The 18,606-nt window shown below is 41.1% G+C and overlaps 1 protein-coding gene and 1 long non-coding RNA gene across 6 annotated transcripts; both read right to left on the bottom strand.

The window, feature by feature from the left end:
- Nucleotides 1-2,498: 2,498 nt before the first annotated feature.
- Nucleotides 2,499-4,419, bottom strand: LOC107305195. Its single transcript, XR_001551324.2, has 3 exons — nucleotides 3,933-4,419; nucleotides 3,408-3,737; nucleotides 2,499-3,219 (listed from the first exon to the last, which is right to left on the bottom strand). It is a non-coding gene; the product is annotated as an uncharacterized LOC107305195 (long non-coding RNA).
- A 1,095-nt stretch (nucleotides 4,420-5,514) lies between these two features.
- On the bottom strand, nucleotides 5,515-15,382 carry LOC102705945. 5 transcript variants are annotated; one of them, XR_001551322.1, is made up of 8 exons: nucleotides 15,141-15,382; nucleotides 14,965-15,038; nucleotides 14,824-14,882; nucleotides 14,561-14,726; nucleotides 14,026-14,077; nucleotides 9,708-9,830; nucleotides 7,659-9,316; nucleotides 5,515-5,585 (listed from the first exon to the last, which is right to left on the bottom strand). XR_001551322.1 is itself a non-coding variant. In XM_006661526.2 (8 exons), exons 3-7 carry the CDS (start codon nucleotides 14,576-14,578, stop codon nucleotides 8,293-8,295), a joined length of 414 nt encoding a protein of 137 aa, XP_006661589.1. In that variant the 5' UTR covers nucleotides 14,579-14,726; nucleotides 14,824-14,882; nucleotides 14,965-15,382; the 3' UTR covers nucleotides 5,515-5,585; nucleotides 7,659-8,292. The 5 variants fall into 5 exon arrangements, 1 of the variants encoding a protein (XP_006661589.1); XM_006661526.2 differs by having other exon boundaries at nucleotides 7,659-8,301; nucleotides 9,105-9,316; nucleotides 14,965-15,382; XR_005812610.1 differs by having other exon boundaries at nucleotides 7,659-9,311; nucleotides 14,965-15,382.
- Between the last annotated feature and the right edge of the window lie 3,224 nt (nucleotides 15,383-18,606).

Here is an 18,606-nt window from a genome sequence, read left to right as displayed (position 1 = left end):
CAACATGCCTGCGCCCCCGCGTCCATGAAACCGTGAGGGTCGGCTCTGATACCATTCTGTCACACCTTGACCCTAGGAACCCCTGGGTCGGACCTGTTAACACATGGCCGCTCTCTAGGACATCAAGATTTCTCTCACGCAACCAACATAAGTCTTTTTTACGCACTTTGTCCTGACCAAGCATGCTTAACCTCACGATTCTCTTGAGATAAGCTTTTGAAAAAGAAGTTGTAACTTGTTGGTATGAGTATTCTATCAAATCCTGTTAAGACTTAGGCTGGGTGTCACAACTTCACCCCATTTCTCTTACAACTCCACCCTCCCTAGCTCACCCACTTTCTCATCACCACTACAACCAATATGGTCTATTGCCACAGGAAAAAAAATAGTTGCATGAATAGGCATACAACCTCATCTTTTCGTTTCTGTTTATGCTTATAAGCCAAAATTAAAATTTTCAACCTTAAATTTAGAGTTGATGTTTGGGTGTTTTTCAGTTTTGACTTTTAGATCGATAAGAACATGTATATAATTTTTTTAAAAAAAAAATTTTGTTTGCAGACATGCTGTTTAAATTTTTTATTGAAAAAGCTAGACGATTGCCCCCTATAAATTTCAACAATTTCAATTATGTTGGTAGCTGTGGTAATAAGTTTTTTTGTATTAAGTTATTGCCATATTTTTGTATTTTTGTAGTTATAAATATGTATATTTCCACAAAGAGAACGTGGCAAATGACATATTTGCAACAATTCATGGTGATCGCTTTTGTGATTGCGTGGATGGGCTCAATTAAATGTATAGTCGATCCTTGCCGAAAGTGCAACTCTTGGCAAAGATATACAAGGCGTTACCCATTGTCCAATGTGAAACATAGGTGAAAATAAAATTTGAAAAAATAGTCAAATGTGAAATTTACTTAAAGAAGATTTGGGGAGGAGTAAAGAAAAAGGACCATAGTGATATTGAGTAGCTAAAATTCATGGAGTAACAATTAATATAACAAGTGGCAGGCGCACTCATATGGTGCATATATATGCTTTTAAATACATGATGAAGAAAATTAAAACTAATCTCATCTTCTTCAGTTGTACTTGTACATGTAAGTAGAGAGTGAGAGAGAGAGATACATGATGATCAGATGAATGCAATGATCACCACCTTGATGGCGGCGTGCAGTTTGGGTTGGGGCAGCCAGTTTGATGGTAGCCATTGGGCATCGGTGACCCCGGCGTCGACCAGCGGCCGCCGAGCATCCTCCTCCCTTCGTTTCCGGCAACGGCGAAGGTGGCAACCATCGTCATGAGGCTCAGCAGCAGCAGCAGCGTGAGGCCGCCACCACGACGATGACTTATACTGGATGACATGCTAATAATTAATTTCTTGTACTATATATTTCTCTCCGTCATCGATCGATCACTGGCATATGCATATATATACGTGTGTGTGAATGTCTAAGCACGCAGCCATTTTCCAGTCAAAGTCAACACCTAATTAGACCTGTAGCTTTCAGGCTGCTAACTCCTTTGACTCCATCAACCAACCGATCCTGTCGTGTTCGTGTAGCAACCATCAATTACAAAACACACTTGTTGGTTGGCTGGGGATTAATTTATGCTATGCTTGTAAAGTGGTTTGGAAAAATAAACGTGTCATTCTCACACTCCCAGGTCAAACGTTAGACTGGTCAAACCCATGCATTGACTTGGCTGACAATCAATCCATGACCGCCGTTTACATTGAAAAAAAAAGAAAAAAAAGACTATACAAGACATACTACAGAGTGACTGGGGAGAGGCCGCCAACCTAACACTAACACCACATCAAACAAATTTACTAATTAAGGGGGTGTTTTAGTTGCCGAAATGAAAATTTTTGTATGTCACATCAGACGTTTGATCGAATGTTGGAAGGGGTTTTCGGACACGAATGAAAAAACGAATTTCACGGCTGGCGTGGAAACCGCGAGACGAATCTTTTGAGCCTAATTAGTCCATCATTAGCACATATTTGTTACTGTAGCACTTATGGCTAATCATGTATTTATTAGGCTCAAAAGATTCGTCTCACGATTTCTCACGTAACTGTGCAATTAGTTTTTCGTTTTATCCATGTTTAATACTCTATTTAGATGTCCAAAGATTCAATGTGATCTTTTTGGGTGAAAATTTTTAGGAACTAAACAGCCCCTAATTCCTTTTGCCCTGCTTGATCAATATAGTGCAAATAAGTTGCTAACTATTCAACAGCAATGAACCCGATCGGGACACTAGGTTTCTATTGACATATTTAGCTATATTTTCTCATCAGAGTATGTCACGAAGTCATGCTATATGTGAGCTTTTTTAAGGGTCGAAAAGCAAAAGTTTCTTGCCTCAAAATTAAAGGAAGCAGCAATAAAAAATGATTGATTAAAAGAAGCCAAAGTTTCTCGTCAGAAAAGACCATGTTATCCCTTGATACATAAGAAACGGATAAAAGTGGGATGGTAGGAAAGGACGTGATGATAAGATAAGTGATACTAAAAATGGTGTCAACAATATTTTAGTACATGATTCAAATGTCATAAATGTTTATATTTTGGAATGGAAAAAGGAACAAATAAGAACCGATGCTGTTTTCAATACTTGAGTTTCTCATTTGCAGCTTATCTTTTGTCCCATCTAAATGTATACAAAGCAATTAAGAACGAACCTTATGCATGCCATTACCTTCATACCCTACATTTCATTCCATGATCTCCATACGACCACTGCATTAGGATTATTAGACAGCCTCCATCCAAGTCCAACCAAACAATTCGTGCAAGGCCACGGTTTAGATGGCACCACTTTTCAGGGCAAATGACTCTGCATCCAACTTTTTCATGGTACATTTGCAACAATTAACCTCATAATCAGTATTCAACGCTCTCCAGTATATGCAACTGATATTGGGGTGATTGACGACATAATTACAAACAAAAAAATAATTTGTGAACATAAATTTGTATGATCGAACAAGACCAAACAAACCTACCAGAGGAGGTGAATGGTAAGAAAAACCAAAGTCCAAAAAATCTTTTCCATAATAAAAGATTACCTCCACTAAAAGCCTTCACGAAGCTGTCGGTCGCACTGCGCTTATACCGCCGGTCAGACCGTTGTCGTCTAGCTGGTCAGACTGCTTGTATACATCCAGTCAGATTGTCCCCTTGTCTGCGGTTGGATCGTCGGGATCCTGTCAAAACACCGATTGACAAAACTCATAGATGTAGATTGAAACTCTCAACTTTAATGATCAACTAGTGTTTACAAAGTGCACCAATAGCACTCATATTAAAAACATTCAATCTAAAATAAAAATCTAGTCTAGACTATAATTTTCTCTAATTTATGTCTCACAAGAAAAACACGCCAGGGGCATACCTCTCGTTAACTATTTATAACCGCAATGTGATTGTGCAAAGCTCACATATTCTAGTATGAATTAGGACTCTCAATCCTGTGGGAAATCTTTTCTTATCCATAACCAACATATGCTTATCTCTAATGCAACCAATCTTCTCATATCCGGACTCCTTTCCAAATTCAACTTCACATTATCCATATGCACACGATCCCTCTCGTATGCTATATGGAAGCTTAATCTCCGCATGCATTATCCTCTACCTTTAGTATCCCTGGACATCAACTACTTCCTAGCTAGCCGACTCTGATCCATCAGCGGCAACAACCTTCTGAGGCCTCAAAAGATACCTACACATGCAACAATAAAGAAAGCTTATCTCGAGCACAAGTTCATTCAACCTTGATTCACATTAGCATAACAACAGTACACATATGTACAGAAACCATCTAGAAGTCAAATCTATGAAGAACAAATCCAAAACTGAAAAGATCATCCAAAACCAAAACTGTTGGTCAGGCCTGGCAGTCTGACTGCCCACATACCTGCGGTTTGACCACAAGTGTCCCAAAGATCTGATCGCTCGTATACTTGCAGTCTGACCGCCTGGTCAACTTATCACAAAACACTTATTCAAAAACATAAGTCACCAATTGTTCATCATTAAAACATATAGATCACCCCTTGATCTTACAAAATTTTAAATATCACTATCAGCACAAAATGCGAAAGCCTATTGGAAACTATTCTCTTATTACTGTCATGCCCAGAAATTCCTTACACGAATTTCCAAACTTTATTCTATATAAAAATCCCTGTCTAGGACCAGCCGGGATACACCAATAGATAAAGTTGATTACATCACCATTGTTCTTAAAAACATCAATAAATGATAACTAACGTTTAACGACATGCATCAAAAAATAAATAAGGGCTTTGGGCTCCAGCGTAGCTTGGCTCCAAACCACAGGCAGCACCTCACCGGCGAACAAGCATCAAACCTCAAAGTCACCTCCATCTGAACCGTACTCTACCTCTGAAGAGGGAAACACACAAGGCTAAGTACAACCACGTACTCAACGAGCAGCACGGAAAGGGGTAATAAATGGATGCAGGTATACACAAGGATAGGCTAGGGTTAGTTGCACGAAAGCATTGATTGAGAGAAACAGAGATAAAAAGTAAAATAACAGCATTTAAATAAATGAATAAAGCATTTAAATAAAGCTTCTCCACATTGTTCAACGTTACACCACGTTGCAATAGTCCCAATCCACTACTCAACGTTACACCACGTTGCAGTAGACCCAAGTAAAAGCCAATTTACCCAGGTTATTAAAGGTTCAACTAATCATAGTGAATCTGGGAGTCCACCCGTAACCGTGGGCATGACTATTCGAATAGGTTATACTCTGATTAGAGGTGTACTACTGTACCCACAAGACATAGCTCCACTGCACTTGAACGTGCGCCGACATGCCACCATGGCACACCGGAAATGAGACTGTGACAAGACCCGTCACATAACCCTCCCTATTTAATCACACCGCACTTCAGGTTTCACCCCCTCCTTTACACCAAGTCTGGCAGTCCCCTCTTGTGCCTTGGTGAATTCGGAAGCAGCTGAGATCATCACTACATCACGATTGCCTTGGTACGTCAAATAGTTCGAAGCCATGCTTCAAATCCCATCTTACCCATTTCGATATGTGGTTAGCACTAAATTACTTCCAGGGTTTTCCGTGAACCGGTCTTTAATTGTCATGGGTGCGACTCTCAAAAACCATGCACCCATGACCCACATTAGCAATATTTTAGTTGGAATTAACCCTGACAGGTAATGGATCATTATCAGCTAAAATCAGTCTAATAGTGATTAAAGGTTCCCATGTGCTACTTGTTCTAAGCAGGGCTAATTAAGCATGGCCTAGACCTAATACTACTTTAGTTACCCTAGGTGCAACAGGAATAAAGAATGGATATACAATAGTATAATACAATAGGTTGAAAAAAAACAACATAAAGTAAAGTACAGAAAATACTGGAAGTAAAAAAATGCATGTTTGAATTAAAAGAGGGAGATTTTGATAATAAGTAGGATCAATATGGTCAAAAGGGGTGCCACTTGCCTTGCTCAGCTTTAGGAGGGATCTCTGCAACGATCTCGAAGTACACGGGTGCTTCGGCGGGCTCCGAATCTAAGTGACAAAGCACAAAAATAAATAAACAGGACAAACTCTACTGAAACAGCAAAAGAAACTATTTTAATGGATTCTTGGCATTTTTCTAGATTTAATGAAATTTGAATGGGCCTAAACGGAGACTAGATGAATTAGTTATGAATTTTAGAAGTTTTCTGGGTTTTTAAACTAAACATGAAAAATCCTAAATTGATTTATTGCGCAATTAATGAGGCTTATGACGTCAGCCAGGGAGGAGGGAGGGGAGTGGCGCCGACAGGTGGACCCCACCTATCGGTGAGAGGGGGAGGCCGAGAGAGGCCGATGGGTGGGCCACCGGGGAGAGAGAGGGAGAAGGGCATGGGTGGCTGACCCGTGGGTCCGGGTTGTCGGCGAGATGGGAAGGGGTGAAGGGGCTGACCGGTGGGACCGGCCGAGACAGAAGAGAGGGGGCTGGCGGGTGGACCCCGCAGGTTAGAGAGAGAGAATTGGGGAGAGGGAGGGAAGGTGGCCGACGGCGCTAGGCCGGTTGACCGGGCGGCGGCGCGGGGTCGACAAGCGATGGCCGACGGGCGGGGTGGCACGGCGCACGCGCGCGGTGGCGACAACGACGGAGAGGGGCACGGCCGAGAGGGGATAGCGGCGGCGGACCGACGTGACGGCGGAGACGCGCGACAAGCGTGGGCGGTGGCGGCTTGGCGACGGCGTCACGAGGGCGAGGACGACGGCGCCAGCGGGAGTCGCACGTGCGCGGCAACGGCGCACGGCGCGGCGGTGGCGTCCCGGGGGGAAGGGAGAGGAGAGGAGGAGGGAGGCTCTCACTAGCGTGGGGGAGGCGGCGGGGCACGGGGTGACGGGGTCCAGCGGCGAAGTCCGGCAGCGAGCGGCGAATTCGGGCGCGGGGTTTGGTGGCGGCGTCCGGGGGCAGCGGCGGGGTTTTATAGGGGAACAGGGTCGCCGGGGTTTGGAAAGGGGCAGGGATTCGGGTCGAAATCGGGGCGGATCCGGCAGCCGACGAGGAAGGCGGTGGCGATCGGGCAGCTGGGTCAGACACGGGGAGGAGGAGGCCTGATAGGCGGGCCCCGCCTATCAGCGGGTGCGATCGGTGGGGGGAGGTGAGGTGGACTCGGGCGCGGCACGGGCGAATAGCTAGGCCAGCGACCCAGTGGAGGTGGAGGCGCGCACGGGAGAGAGGAGGGGAAGGGTTGGGCTGCGGCTGCGGTGGGCCGGTCTAGGGAGAAGGAAGAGAGGAGAAGAAAGAAAGAAGCGGGAGATTTGGGCTATGGCCCAAACCAAGGAAAAAAAGGGAAAAGGGGAGGGAGAAAAAGGAAAAAGGAGGAAAAACCTCACCTTGCCAAATTTTAATTTAAATTTTTGGGGCAAATTTTATAATTTAAATTTTCACTTTAATCCAGTTAATGATTTCACGGACTTTGATTTATTTAAAATTAATTATTTAGAGGGGTATTGTCCTAAGCTTTAATTAGGCCATTTATTAATTAATAATTTCTTTATTGTTTTTGGCTTGGGATAGAAACTTAGGGTGTGACAATTTTCGAAAGGAATCAACTTATAGAAATGAATCTAGAATTGCAATTTGGTCTCTATATTTATTTCTAAAGGTTTCTTCTAGGATGAAGGAAGTTTGCGATGATGGTTTGAAAAAGCTAGACGACATATTTGCAAACGAAAAATAATTTATTAATAAAACTTTTATATACATGTTCTTAACGATTAAAAGCCAAGGCTAAAAAATAAACTGTAATAAAAAATCCAAAATCACCTCCAAATTTAAGATTGAAATTCCAAATTAGGGTGTAAGTATAGCAAAATCAAAAAAAAAGGTGGTAGGTTACAAGTATTCGTGACTTACACCATGTCTTTTTGCTTATGCTTATACCATGTCTTTTTACTTATGCTTATACTTATAACACAAAATTTAAATTTTTAAAAGTTGATTTTAAGGTTTTTTATTTTCCAGCATTTGCTTTTAGATCCTTAAAAATACATATATAAAATATTTTATTCACAATTATTTTTTGTTTACAAATATGTCGTTTGTGTTTTTTCATAAAAAAGTTAAACAATCACCTCCTTCATGCAAGCGGTCCAGGTATCCATCCACGTGCATACCCGCAGCCCTGTCTTTTACCCGCCCGCAAGCATACCAGCAGATATAGTTTTGTACCCACACTCGCACCCATCAGGTACCCGTCGGGTCTCGGGTACCCATCAGGCAGAGACATATGACATCATAATGATCATAAAGGCAGAGACAAATATGACATCATAGTGATCACAACAGTAGGAAAAATTCAAATCTAGCACATATTTCCACCATACCAACAAGGAACGACGTATGTCAACTAATTAAGCAACTAATTAAAGCAAATAACAGTGTCACATCTCACATGCATATTATTGTCCACGTGTCTTTTTTGACCATGCACATGTATATTATTGAAAGTCTGGAATTCATATGACTATTATTCATAGTAATATTTGCTTTAAGATTTTCTATGGGCTAGGCTACTTTGCAAGTTGCATAAATGTAGGATATAGTGTATTTCTGTAGAACCGCGTATACCCGATAGGTATCCACGGGTGAAGACATGTACCTGTACCCGACCCACATATTTCCAGGTACCCGACCCGCGTGTACTCACGGATAAGACTTTTTACCCACCCTATGCCCATCGGGTATGAGAGCCACGGATACCCGCATTCATGGGTCCTGCATTTACGTACGCTGGAGCAACTCAAACAGAAAAAACGTAAAGGTTTGTATTGTTTTTGCCTCATGGAAAACTGAATATTTACATGCTTTCATCATCTACTTTATTTTGTACAAAAGCACTTGTTAAAAATAGACACATGAAAACTCTATAGGTTTAGTCTATTCACATGTACACAGCGCATGACTGTTTCTCTGCTCATTCTTTTTCTTGCACAATATCGAGACCACAAGACTGCTAACCACAGACATGCACATAAATAAATCAATCCTTGTGGTGCTAACCTTGAGCCATTCTCTCAGGTGGATTGCGTTCAACAATGTGAAGAAACTAACCCACTTATTGTTCAACCAATATAACTTATGTTTGAACCTCTATGTAACGATCCACATATGGGACTATGACAACGATTCGGCTGTGCATGAAAACATCCTATAGATGTATAGACTGAAACAGTGTCATTGATAACAAAACCAAGTTAATTTCATCAACCACATAGATGATACTGTTTGACAGCCAACACTCGATAATTGTGACACAAAAGAATAATAATCAGCGAAAAGGAACTAGTTATCAATGATGAATAAGACCATATTGTTTGAAAACAGCCAATGCTTGATAATTGTGACAAAAAAAATGCAGTAATATGAAACTAATCACCGGCAGTTTTACACCATTAGTATTTGACAGCAGTTAATACTCAGTAATCGTGACAAAAAATTAGGCAGGACAATGAAACTAGTTTTCAACAATTTTAGGCATAGACACAATCATATTATTTGCATGTAGAGATGGATTTCACCTTGTGCAGTAGGTCGTGTGCAATATAGTCCCAAGGAAGAGATACTGATATCAAGCAATATTTCAGAGGCAGAAGCTCATCGTCAGATCGTTTGTTGGTAGATCCAGCCTCGTAGGCATGCTTTGCTAGCTTTGATGCAGCAGAAGCTGCCCTACGAACAAGAACTCGAAAGCTATCTCCTGGATCTTTCTTTGATCTCTCATGGCTCTGATCTAATACAAGACAACCATTTCCATGAGAGAGCTTGACAGGTCAACAACATGCATTAGAGCTACGAATGTGCATGTTCGGGGGTGGGGCAGTAAGGATATTTTGGAAGCACTTTTAATGATGTTATCACTGAACATTGAAAATGCTAACTGCAAATTATAATCTAGCATTACAATAAAAGGTGGCAACCGGTAGAGAAAGACTCATCAACAGTATCAATAGCACAGTAATTTACCATAGTCAGATGTGTATCACTATTTTTAGCCGAGAGCCCCATTGAACTAGTCGTTACAGATTTAATGCATGTAACAGGCAAAATATAACTTGAAGCCTTGTGAAACATAATCCAGTCAGAACATGCAGTAATCTTTACTCAGATTAAACATAACTGACCTGCAATTCCAGAAACAGCTACTTCAACTTCCCCACGTCCTTCAGGGCCCCTCATATAAAGTTTATCAAGTTTAGTGTGGTCATGCCCGAGTGAGAGTAAGCTCCCAAATTTTGATCTGCCAGCTATAACAGAGTACATATAAGAAAATGTGAAACCTAGAAGGCATGAATACTGTTAAATATGTGATCCGAATTGTAACTGGAATTATATCCGGATTAGTTTCCTAGTAGGTTTCTCCCAGTTGTTTCCTACTAGGAGTTGGATTAGTTTCCTAATAGGATTCTTTCGCCTAATCCTACCAGGACTCTTAGATTTTCCCCTTATATATACTCTTGTAGTCTGCACGGGAAGAAAAAAGTTCTCATTGTTTCCCCTGCATTGTAATCATATCCTCATAGTGATTATTGCCGGTTGGCGCCCGTGGTTTTTCCCGCAAGGGTTTTCCACGTTAAATCCGTGTCTCGTTTGTGCCTTTGTTTCTAACAAGTGGTATCAGAGCAGCGAAGATTAATCTACGCTACGTTGCTACCGCTGACCGGGCTTTTTCCGGCGATCTACAGAATCGCCGTTCCGTCGAGATCAGGTCGGAATCGGCGGCGACTCCGACTCGACGTCGCGTCCGCACAGAAGAAAAAGAAAGGAGCAGACGCACGCACGCAGGAGAAAAATTGATCGTTCCAAGGACAAGCCATCAGATCGTGCCGTCCAATCCGCGCTACTGTAGCAGCTATAGTACAGCTACAGTAACAGTATCGTTTTTCTTTCCAGATTTAATTGCTACATTTACCCGATCTTGTGTGCCCAAAAATTGTCAGATCAACTATTGTGCATCGTTCCGAGCACTGGAGTTTCGCGTATCTGCTTGGGTTCAACATATTAATACCAACAGATTCAGGATTTATTCCCAATGGCGAGTTTAAAGTATGATCTACCTCTTTTGGACCGAGACACAAGATTCTCATTGTGGCAAGTGAAGATGCGTGCAATTCTTGCACAGCAAGATCTGGATGATGCACTTGATGGATTCAACAACAAAAGGACAAATGATTGGTCCGACGATGAGAAGAAGAGAGACCGTAAGGCTATGGCATATATCCATCTTCATCTATCCAATAATATTTTGCAGGAAGTGCTTAAGGAGAAGACAGCTGCCGCGCTGTGGTTGAAGCTGGAACAGATATGCATGACAAAGGATCTAACCAGCAAGATGCACTTGAAGCAAAAGTTATTTCTGCACAAGTTGCAAGATGATGAGTCTGTGATGGATCATCTCTCCACTTTCAAGGAAATTGTTGCTGACCTTGAGTCCATGGAGATAAAGTATGATGAAGAGGATTTAGGCCTTATTCTGTTGTGCTCATTGCCTAGCTCATATGCAAATTTCAGAGATACTATCTTGTATAGTCGTGATACTCTAACTTTGCAAGAAGTTTATGATGCTTTGCAAGCCAAAGAAAAGATGAAGAAGATGGTACCTTCTGAAGGATCTAACTCACAACCAGAAAGCTTGGTTGTTCGGGGCAGGCAACAAGAGAAGAACACAGACAACAAATCAAGAGACAAAAGTTCTAGTGGCTACCGCGGGAGATCAAAATCCAGAGGCAGGTATAAGTCATGCAAATACTGCAAGAGAGGTGGACATGATATTTCCGATTGTTGGAAGCTACAGAACAAAGAAAAGCACAAGGGAAATTATAAACCGAAAGGTAAGCAAGAAGAGCAAGGTAAAGCCGCAGTTGCTACTGATAATAAACCAGATGCAGAATTACTGGTTGCTTATGCTGGTTGTGTACAAACCAGTGACGAGTGGCTTCTTGATACTGGATGCACCTATCATATGTGCCCTAATAGGGATTGGTTTACCACCTATGAACCTGTACAAGGTGGTAATGTTTTGATGGGTGATAATACGCCCTGCAAAGTTGCGGGCGTTGGTACTATACAGATCAAGATGTTTGATGGCTGCATTAGAACATTATCAGATGTGCGGCATATTCCCCGTTTAAAGAGAAATCTCATCTCTTTATCTACTCTTGATCGCAAAGGGTACAGATATTCCGGTGGAGACGGAATTTTGAAGGTAACAAAAGGCTCTCTTGTTGTGATGAAAGCTGATATTAAAACTGCCGATTTGTACCATCTACGAGGTACTACGATAGTAGGTAATATTGCTGCAGTTACCGATTCATTATCGAATTCCGATCTTTGGCATATGCGTCTCGGGCATATGAGTGAAATTGGTTTGGCAGAATTGAGCAAGAGAGGATTACTAGATGGACAAAACATCGGAAAGTTGAAATTTTGTGAGCATTGTATCTTTGGCAAACACAAGAGGGTGAAGTTTACCACATCCACACATACTACTGAAGGTATTCTTGATTATGTGCATTCTGACTTATGGGGTCCTGCTCGTAAGAGGTCATTTGGAGGTGCTCGTTATATGATGACTATCGTTGATGATTATTCGAGAAAAGTTTGGCCCTATTTTCTAAAGCACAAATTTGAAGCTTTTTTGGTATTTAAGGAGTGGAAGACTATGGTCGAAAGACAGACTAAAAGGAAGGTGAAAGTCCTTCGTACTGATAATGGGATGGAGTTCTGTTCTAGGCAATTTAAATCATATTGTAGGTCAGAAGGCATTGTGCGCCACTACACCGTTTCTCATACACCTCAACAGAACGGCGTAGTTGAGCGTATGAACAGGACAATTATTTCAAAGGCCCGTTGTATGCTGTCAAATGCAGGTTTACCTAGACGTTTTTGGGCGGAAGCTGCTTCCACTGCTTGTTATCTTATTAATCGCTCACCCAGTTATGCCATCGATAAGAAGACTCCAATTGAGATGTGGTCTGATTCCCCAGCTAATTATTCAGACCTGAAAGTATTTGGTTGTACTGCTTATGCTCACGTTGACAACGGTAAATTGGAGCCTAGAGCTATTAAGTGCATATTTCTTGGTTATCCTTCTGGTGTGAAAGCCTACAAGTTATGGCGTCCTGAAACCCAAAAGGTTGTGATTAGTAGAAATGTCATCTTCAATGAAACAGTTATGTTGAATGATAAATCTTCTACTAATGTTCCTGTTAAGAGTCAGCAGAAAGCAAGCGTGCAGGTGGAGCACTTGATCAGTTCAGTACATATACCAGAAAAAGAGAATATTGCTAGTAACCAAGATGCACCGGTTATTGAAGAGTCAGACTCTTCTGTTGTTGAGCAGTCACCAAAATACTCTATTGCACAAGGCAGAGCTAGGCGAAATATTAAAGCCCCTCAAAGATTGATCGAAGAAGCGAACATAGTTGCTTATGCTATGAGTGTGGCGCAAGAAATCGAAGGTAATGCAGAACCTTCTTCATATTCTGAGGCTATTGTTTCTACCGATAGCAATAGATGGATAGCTGCCATGCATGATGAGATGGAGTCACTTGAAAAGAATCATACTTGGAAATTGGTGGAATTGCCAAAGGAGAAGAAACCTATCCGTTGCAAGTGGATTTTCAAAAGAAAGGAAGGTATATCTCCAACTGATGAGGCAAGATATAAAGCTTGGTTGGTGTTACGGTATAGTCCAAGAGACTATTTGGCGCGCAATCAATTTGACCTGTGAGGTGTATATTGGTGATTGATGTTTTTGATGCTACAAGAGGAAATTCGTCTCAAGGTGGAGATTGTTAAATATGTGATCCGAATTGTAACTGGAATTATATCCGGATTAGTTTCCTAGTAGGTTTCTCCCAGTTGTTTCCTACTAGGAGTCGGATTAGTTTCCTAATAGGATTCTTTCGTCTAATCCTACTAGGACTCTTAGATTTTCCCCTTATATATACTCTTGTAGTCTGCACGGGAAGAAAAAAGTTCTCATTGTTTCCCCTGCATTGTAATCATATCCTCATAGTGATTATTGCCGGTTGGCGCCCGTGGTTTTTCCCGCAAGGGTTTTCCACGTTAAATCCGTGTCTCGTTTGTGCCTTTGTTTCTAACAAATACTAGGTGTCTACTAATTTTTAAACAGGAAATCTTCTAGTTGAGCAAAGTGCTGATGAAGTGAAAAACAGTGTCATCAAACACATGATTCTATTAAACTTATCTATGGAAGGAAAAAATGTTGAACAGAAATATTAATATGTAACAGGACCACGTGACAATAGTTTCCAGTAAGTTAGAAACAGTAGATCCAAGATATGAGACAGAAATGAACGCGATAAACCAGGGCATGCTCCATGAATCAAAGGGGAAAATCATGTAAATAAGTTAGAAACAGTAAGATCCAAGATAGTATAAAACGAGGTACAGAGCGAGCTAAAAAAAGATCTCTACCTCGGCGAAGGAAAGGCACCAGACAAATCAGCAAGCACAAGTAAGCGAAGACCTGAAAGAAAAGGAAGCATAACTCAGGTGGCTAAATCCATAGCAGAAGAGGAGAAATGAATGATCAATTATTATTATGTGTTTAATAATTCTGCAGGACAGTAGTTCTTTATTGACATCAAGGCAAATGAGAAGAAAATGGGGGTGAAAATAGGTCGTATTGGAATTAAAATGGTGGAGGCTAGTATCATCTGTAATAAATATAACAAAATAATTGCACTAATCTTGTCATGATTATTCAGAAAACAAAATAACACGAACTAATCGTGGACTCTTCATGCGGTAAATAGTTCTTTGTTGACATGAAGGCCAGATGAGTAAAAAAACTGGGGAGAAAATATTAGCTGATACTGAATTTAAATGGTGGAGGCTATTTCTATCTCTAATAAATACAAAGTGCAGGAGAAGGGTGTTAAATGAGTATAAATAGCGGGAAGCAAACAGGGAAAAAAATTGGTGTACAGAACGGAAAACACAAACAAACCTGGTTAGCTCTAAACATGGAAGAGGAAATGAACCTCAAATGTAAGGTTGGAAAATTCAAATCTTGGCTTGTAACCTCAAATGTAAGTTAGAACCCAGGGTGGTAATTGCTTTGTGCATCGCCATCCCATTGTTCAAAAGCACATGGTAAGCTATAGCATTTGGCGCTGAAATGCAAAATACATGCATATATAGAAGGCTTAGTACAAATAAGTGTGCACAAAATTTGCAGGATCTGAAGAAAGAACTATGCTTTGCCAATACCACAGTACACCACCTAACCCTTCTCCCCCTTTGCATCCATTTCCAGCCTGTGAGGTTACCTACGAGAAAATGCCATGTCATGTTAACTCTGGAAAGCCGAAGAAACAAAAAAACTGTGCAAGGCTGAAGATTTTTCCTTACTGCGACCAAAAAAGAAGTTCCCATGCTTCCATTGCGTCCAATAGAAGACACCATTTTGCACACGCACATCTCCTCTGGCCGTCCATAAAAAAAAAACTCTCCTTTTTCAGCTTCTTGTGAAGAAAACCTGAAAGAAAAAATATTCCGACAAAGGAGGACGAGAAGCAGGAGCAGACAAGGGGTTTGCCTGCTGCAGTGAGAGGCAGAGTTTCTCTCCCCTCCCCCGCAGCTCTCCTCCGTCGCCGTCCCGCGCTTTCCCGCAAGTACGGCGCCCCGCGCTCCCCCGCAACCTCTGCCCTGTGCTCCGTCCCCAGCCGCCACCTTCGCCGGCGGCGTGCGCTCCCCCGCAGCCTCCCTGGCCGCATTCGTCGTCTCCCAGACCGGATCCGCCGTCGTCGCGTCCTTGCACATGGGGAGGGGGAGGGGACAGCGGTGGAGGAGGAGCAGGTGTGCGACGTACGGCAATTTTTTTCTGCGGTACACGTGGCGCGCGTCGGGCCGAGACAGCGTCAACCTGCCGCCTCCACGCGTGCGAGCAGCGACGCCTCCGCCCATCCAGCCGCAGAACGCAGATCCGACGGCCCAAATAAATTGGGTGACGTGGCCAGGCGAGCGGCCAGCCTTTCCGCCACCTTTGTATCCCACCTGACATAATATCTCTAGACATTGTAAAAGACAACTTCTTTAATGATCTAGCTCTTAACAAGTAGCTTATAATACAAACAACCCTATAAATTATTATCACTTGACATTAAAATATATGCAAGAGACTATCTCTTCATTAAAAAATAGTTTTTATCTATTCTATTAAAAAATTGTATAGTATATTTATAGATCGCCTATAGATACTCATTGGAGGTAGCCTAACTAGAGGATGTGGCACGCCAATGGCGCGCCGCATGTGCATAGCTTCGTCGTAACAAGTTTTTTAATCAGGAGACATGTACCACATTTAGACGTACAAGTATTACAGACGACGAAAATGATTCCAGATAAAAAAGGCTTCATCTAATCCAATGGCTTTGTGGCAAACACATGTTCTACCTTAGAAATAGTAACCAAATTCGGACCTTGCAGGGAATTTATTGAATATTCTGCAACTATGCTATGCTTTGTAGGTCGGAGAAATCACATACCATGCACTTTTTTCAAGCACATTTTGAAATACACCCCAACAGCTGGAGTGTTGGACCAATTAAATACGCTCCTGATAATTTGCCCCGAAAGTACTAAGTAAATGAATGTCGTTAGCATTATTATGGAAAATAATAAGAAGCACGTAAGCAGTGACAAATACCAATGAAGTAAACGGCTGAATACATGGCTTTATTGTAAACACTATGTGTGAAGCCATATAAATCTTGAGTTACAGGAAAGGAACAAAATTAGCAGGAACGGGGGAAATATAATATCCTCATCTGAAACACATATAGGCTAGATGAGGAAACAATGAAGGAGCTATGTAGAAACATTTCTTTTCATCTTAATTATATTTGACGGGAGCATAAAATAGAATTTATCTTAAGGGTGCTTGGCAAATAAAGGCTAACCGAATTTGAGGAAAGATGAAAAATAGATCATGAAACCATTGCATGCCACCTGGAAGGCATCAACAGACAATGAAGTTGCCTGTCCAACGAAAATGAGGGAAAAATTATCCCATGCCCCTACAAAACAATCAGCATTTAATTACAAATTTGGAGTAAAATAACCTTGCTGAAGCTTCTTCGTATAATGACTTGACAATGAATTCATGTGTTGAAGCATGGCAACCAAAAAAATCGATAACGACAAAACGGCTTGGTTTGTCTTCTTCTAAAGATGATGATAAAACATTATTGCTACCAAGTAGCCTTGTTCTTCAAGTGGTTGACATAGAAACAAGAGATGCATGGTGGCTACCGAAAAGCAATCGACCGTGCATAGAACTATGCAGCAAGCGATTATTAAGGAGAGTAATCTTCAGTTTAGTGACTGGTATTAAACAAATCAGTACAGTGCATGCTATTATGATACATGTGAACATGGCACATTTTTTTATTTTGGTTAACTCGGGCACAACTTAACTTCACACATAGAAATATATATAATTTCCTCAACGGGAGACAGTACACAATTGCACTCTATAATTTGTTTAACCACTATTCCAACAGCTGATAATTACGGTAAACACTCATCAATTAGGTGGGTTCATAAACAATTTGTCCAACTTGGATGATATCATCATTCAAGAATTGGAGTTTTATCAAGCGTAACAGTTGCATTTACCGACAAAAAAATTACATAAGCTGCTACTTATGATAGAAAAGAAAGTAGGACTCAATTACTGCAATGCGGCAATGCCTCTCCCTCTCCGCCAGCGAACCATGTCGCCCTCCCCGCCCGGAAGGACAAAAGTAGCACAACATAGGCAGCCTGACAAGCAGCACAGCTGAAAAGACAAGACGGAGAGTATCAGCTCGCCCATCGAGCAACCCGAGCAAAAAGCAGACATAGGAAAAACACCAGACGCTTAACCACGGGACCCATGCAGCACGGGCCTCACAGAGGAAAAACGCACCAGCCTCCACCTGAGCAAGCAAACGGAGGCAAAAAAATCAGCAGAAAGCAAGCGAAGAAAATTCATTTCCGAAGTTTCTAATGACATATACTCCTAGATTATATGGGATTCTCACCGTTCACTTTTAATTTTTAACCATTTATTTTATTTAAAAATTTAGTGTAAATATAAAAATTCAATAGTAATACTTAAACTACTTTTAATAATAAACAAAATAATAAATATTTTTAATTTTTTTTAATAAAACGAGTGGTCAAACATTAAAAACAGAAATCAAAATCCCGTGATTTTGGGAGTACTAGAGAGTGGCGAATGATCCATAAGCAAACGGCCGATTACTTCCAGGCGTCTACAATTAATTAATTCTCCAAAATAGCAACCGTAATTAAGTTAGATAATTTCTGCTCTATTTTGATAGAAACTAGCTAAAACCTGGATTAATTATTTGCCATTAGAAATTAATTTGTAAGAAGTGTACACAGGTACTACGTAGATAGATAGATGGCATATAGGCATCCACGTACGTATTTATCCTCGATGAGGCAGCCGTCGTTGTGGATCACATGGGCAGGCAGGCGTACATGTAGCTAGGATCGACCTGAACGCCGTCTACGGCACTGCAATTTGACATCAACTCCATCCATATCGATCCATTTTCAGGCAACTCGACAGCTAGCTAAAGACTACCTGCTGAACTTGATATAATATAGGAATATATATCAATAATCTACGTACCCTGCATGCACTAGCTAGTTATCTCCGGTCAAAACTATTTATCGTGTAAAAAGATTGTTAAACTTGTAAAATTTTGATAAATAATTTTGGATTTACGATATTATGATAGCATTTTTCGAGAAGAGAATAGGTATATAATTTGTATTGTATTTAAACTAATCATTTTTTTATCGATGGTCAGAATTTTAAAAAATTAACTGAATTTTATCTTAATGATAAATATTTTTAACTATAGGAATATCAGTCACAAATTACCGGCCTAGCTATATGCACCGTACGCATTAGGTGTAATACCCTAGCTAGCTAGTTAATAGCTCGATCATCGATCCCAATCAAATTAACTGTAG

Source organism: Oryza brachyantha, chromosome 10 (assembly GCF_000231095.2).
Source record: "Oryza brachyantha chromosome 10, ObraRS2, whole genome shotgun sequence".
NCBI classification, from domain to species: Eukaryota; Viridiplantae; Streptophyta; class Magnoliopsida; order Poales; family Poaceae; genus Oryza; species Oryza brachyantha.
This window is presented reverse-complemented; position numbering and strand designations above follow the sequence as displayed.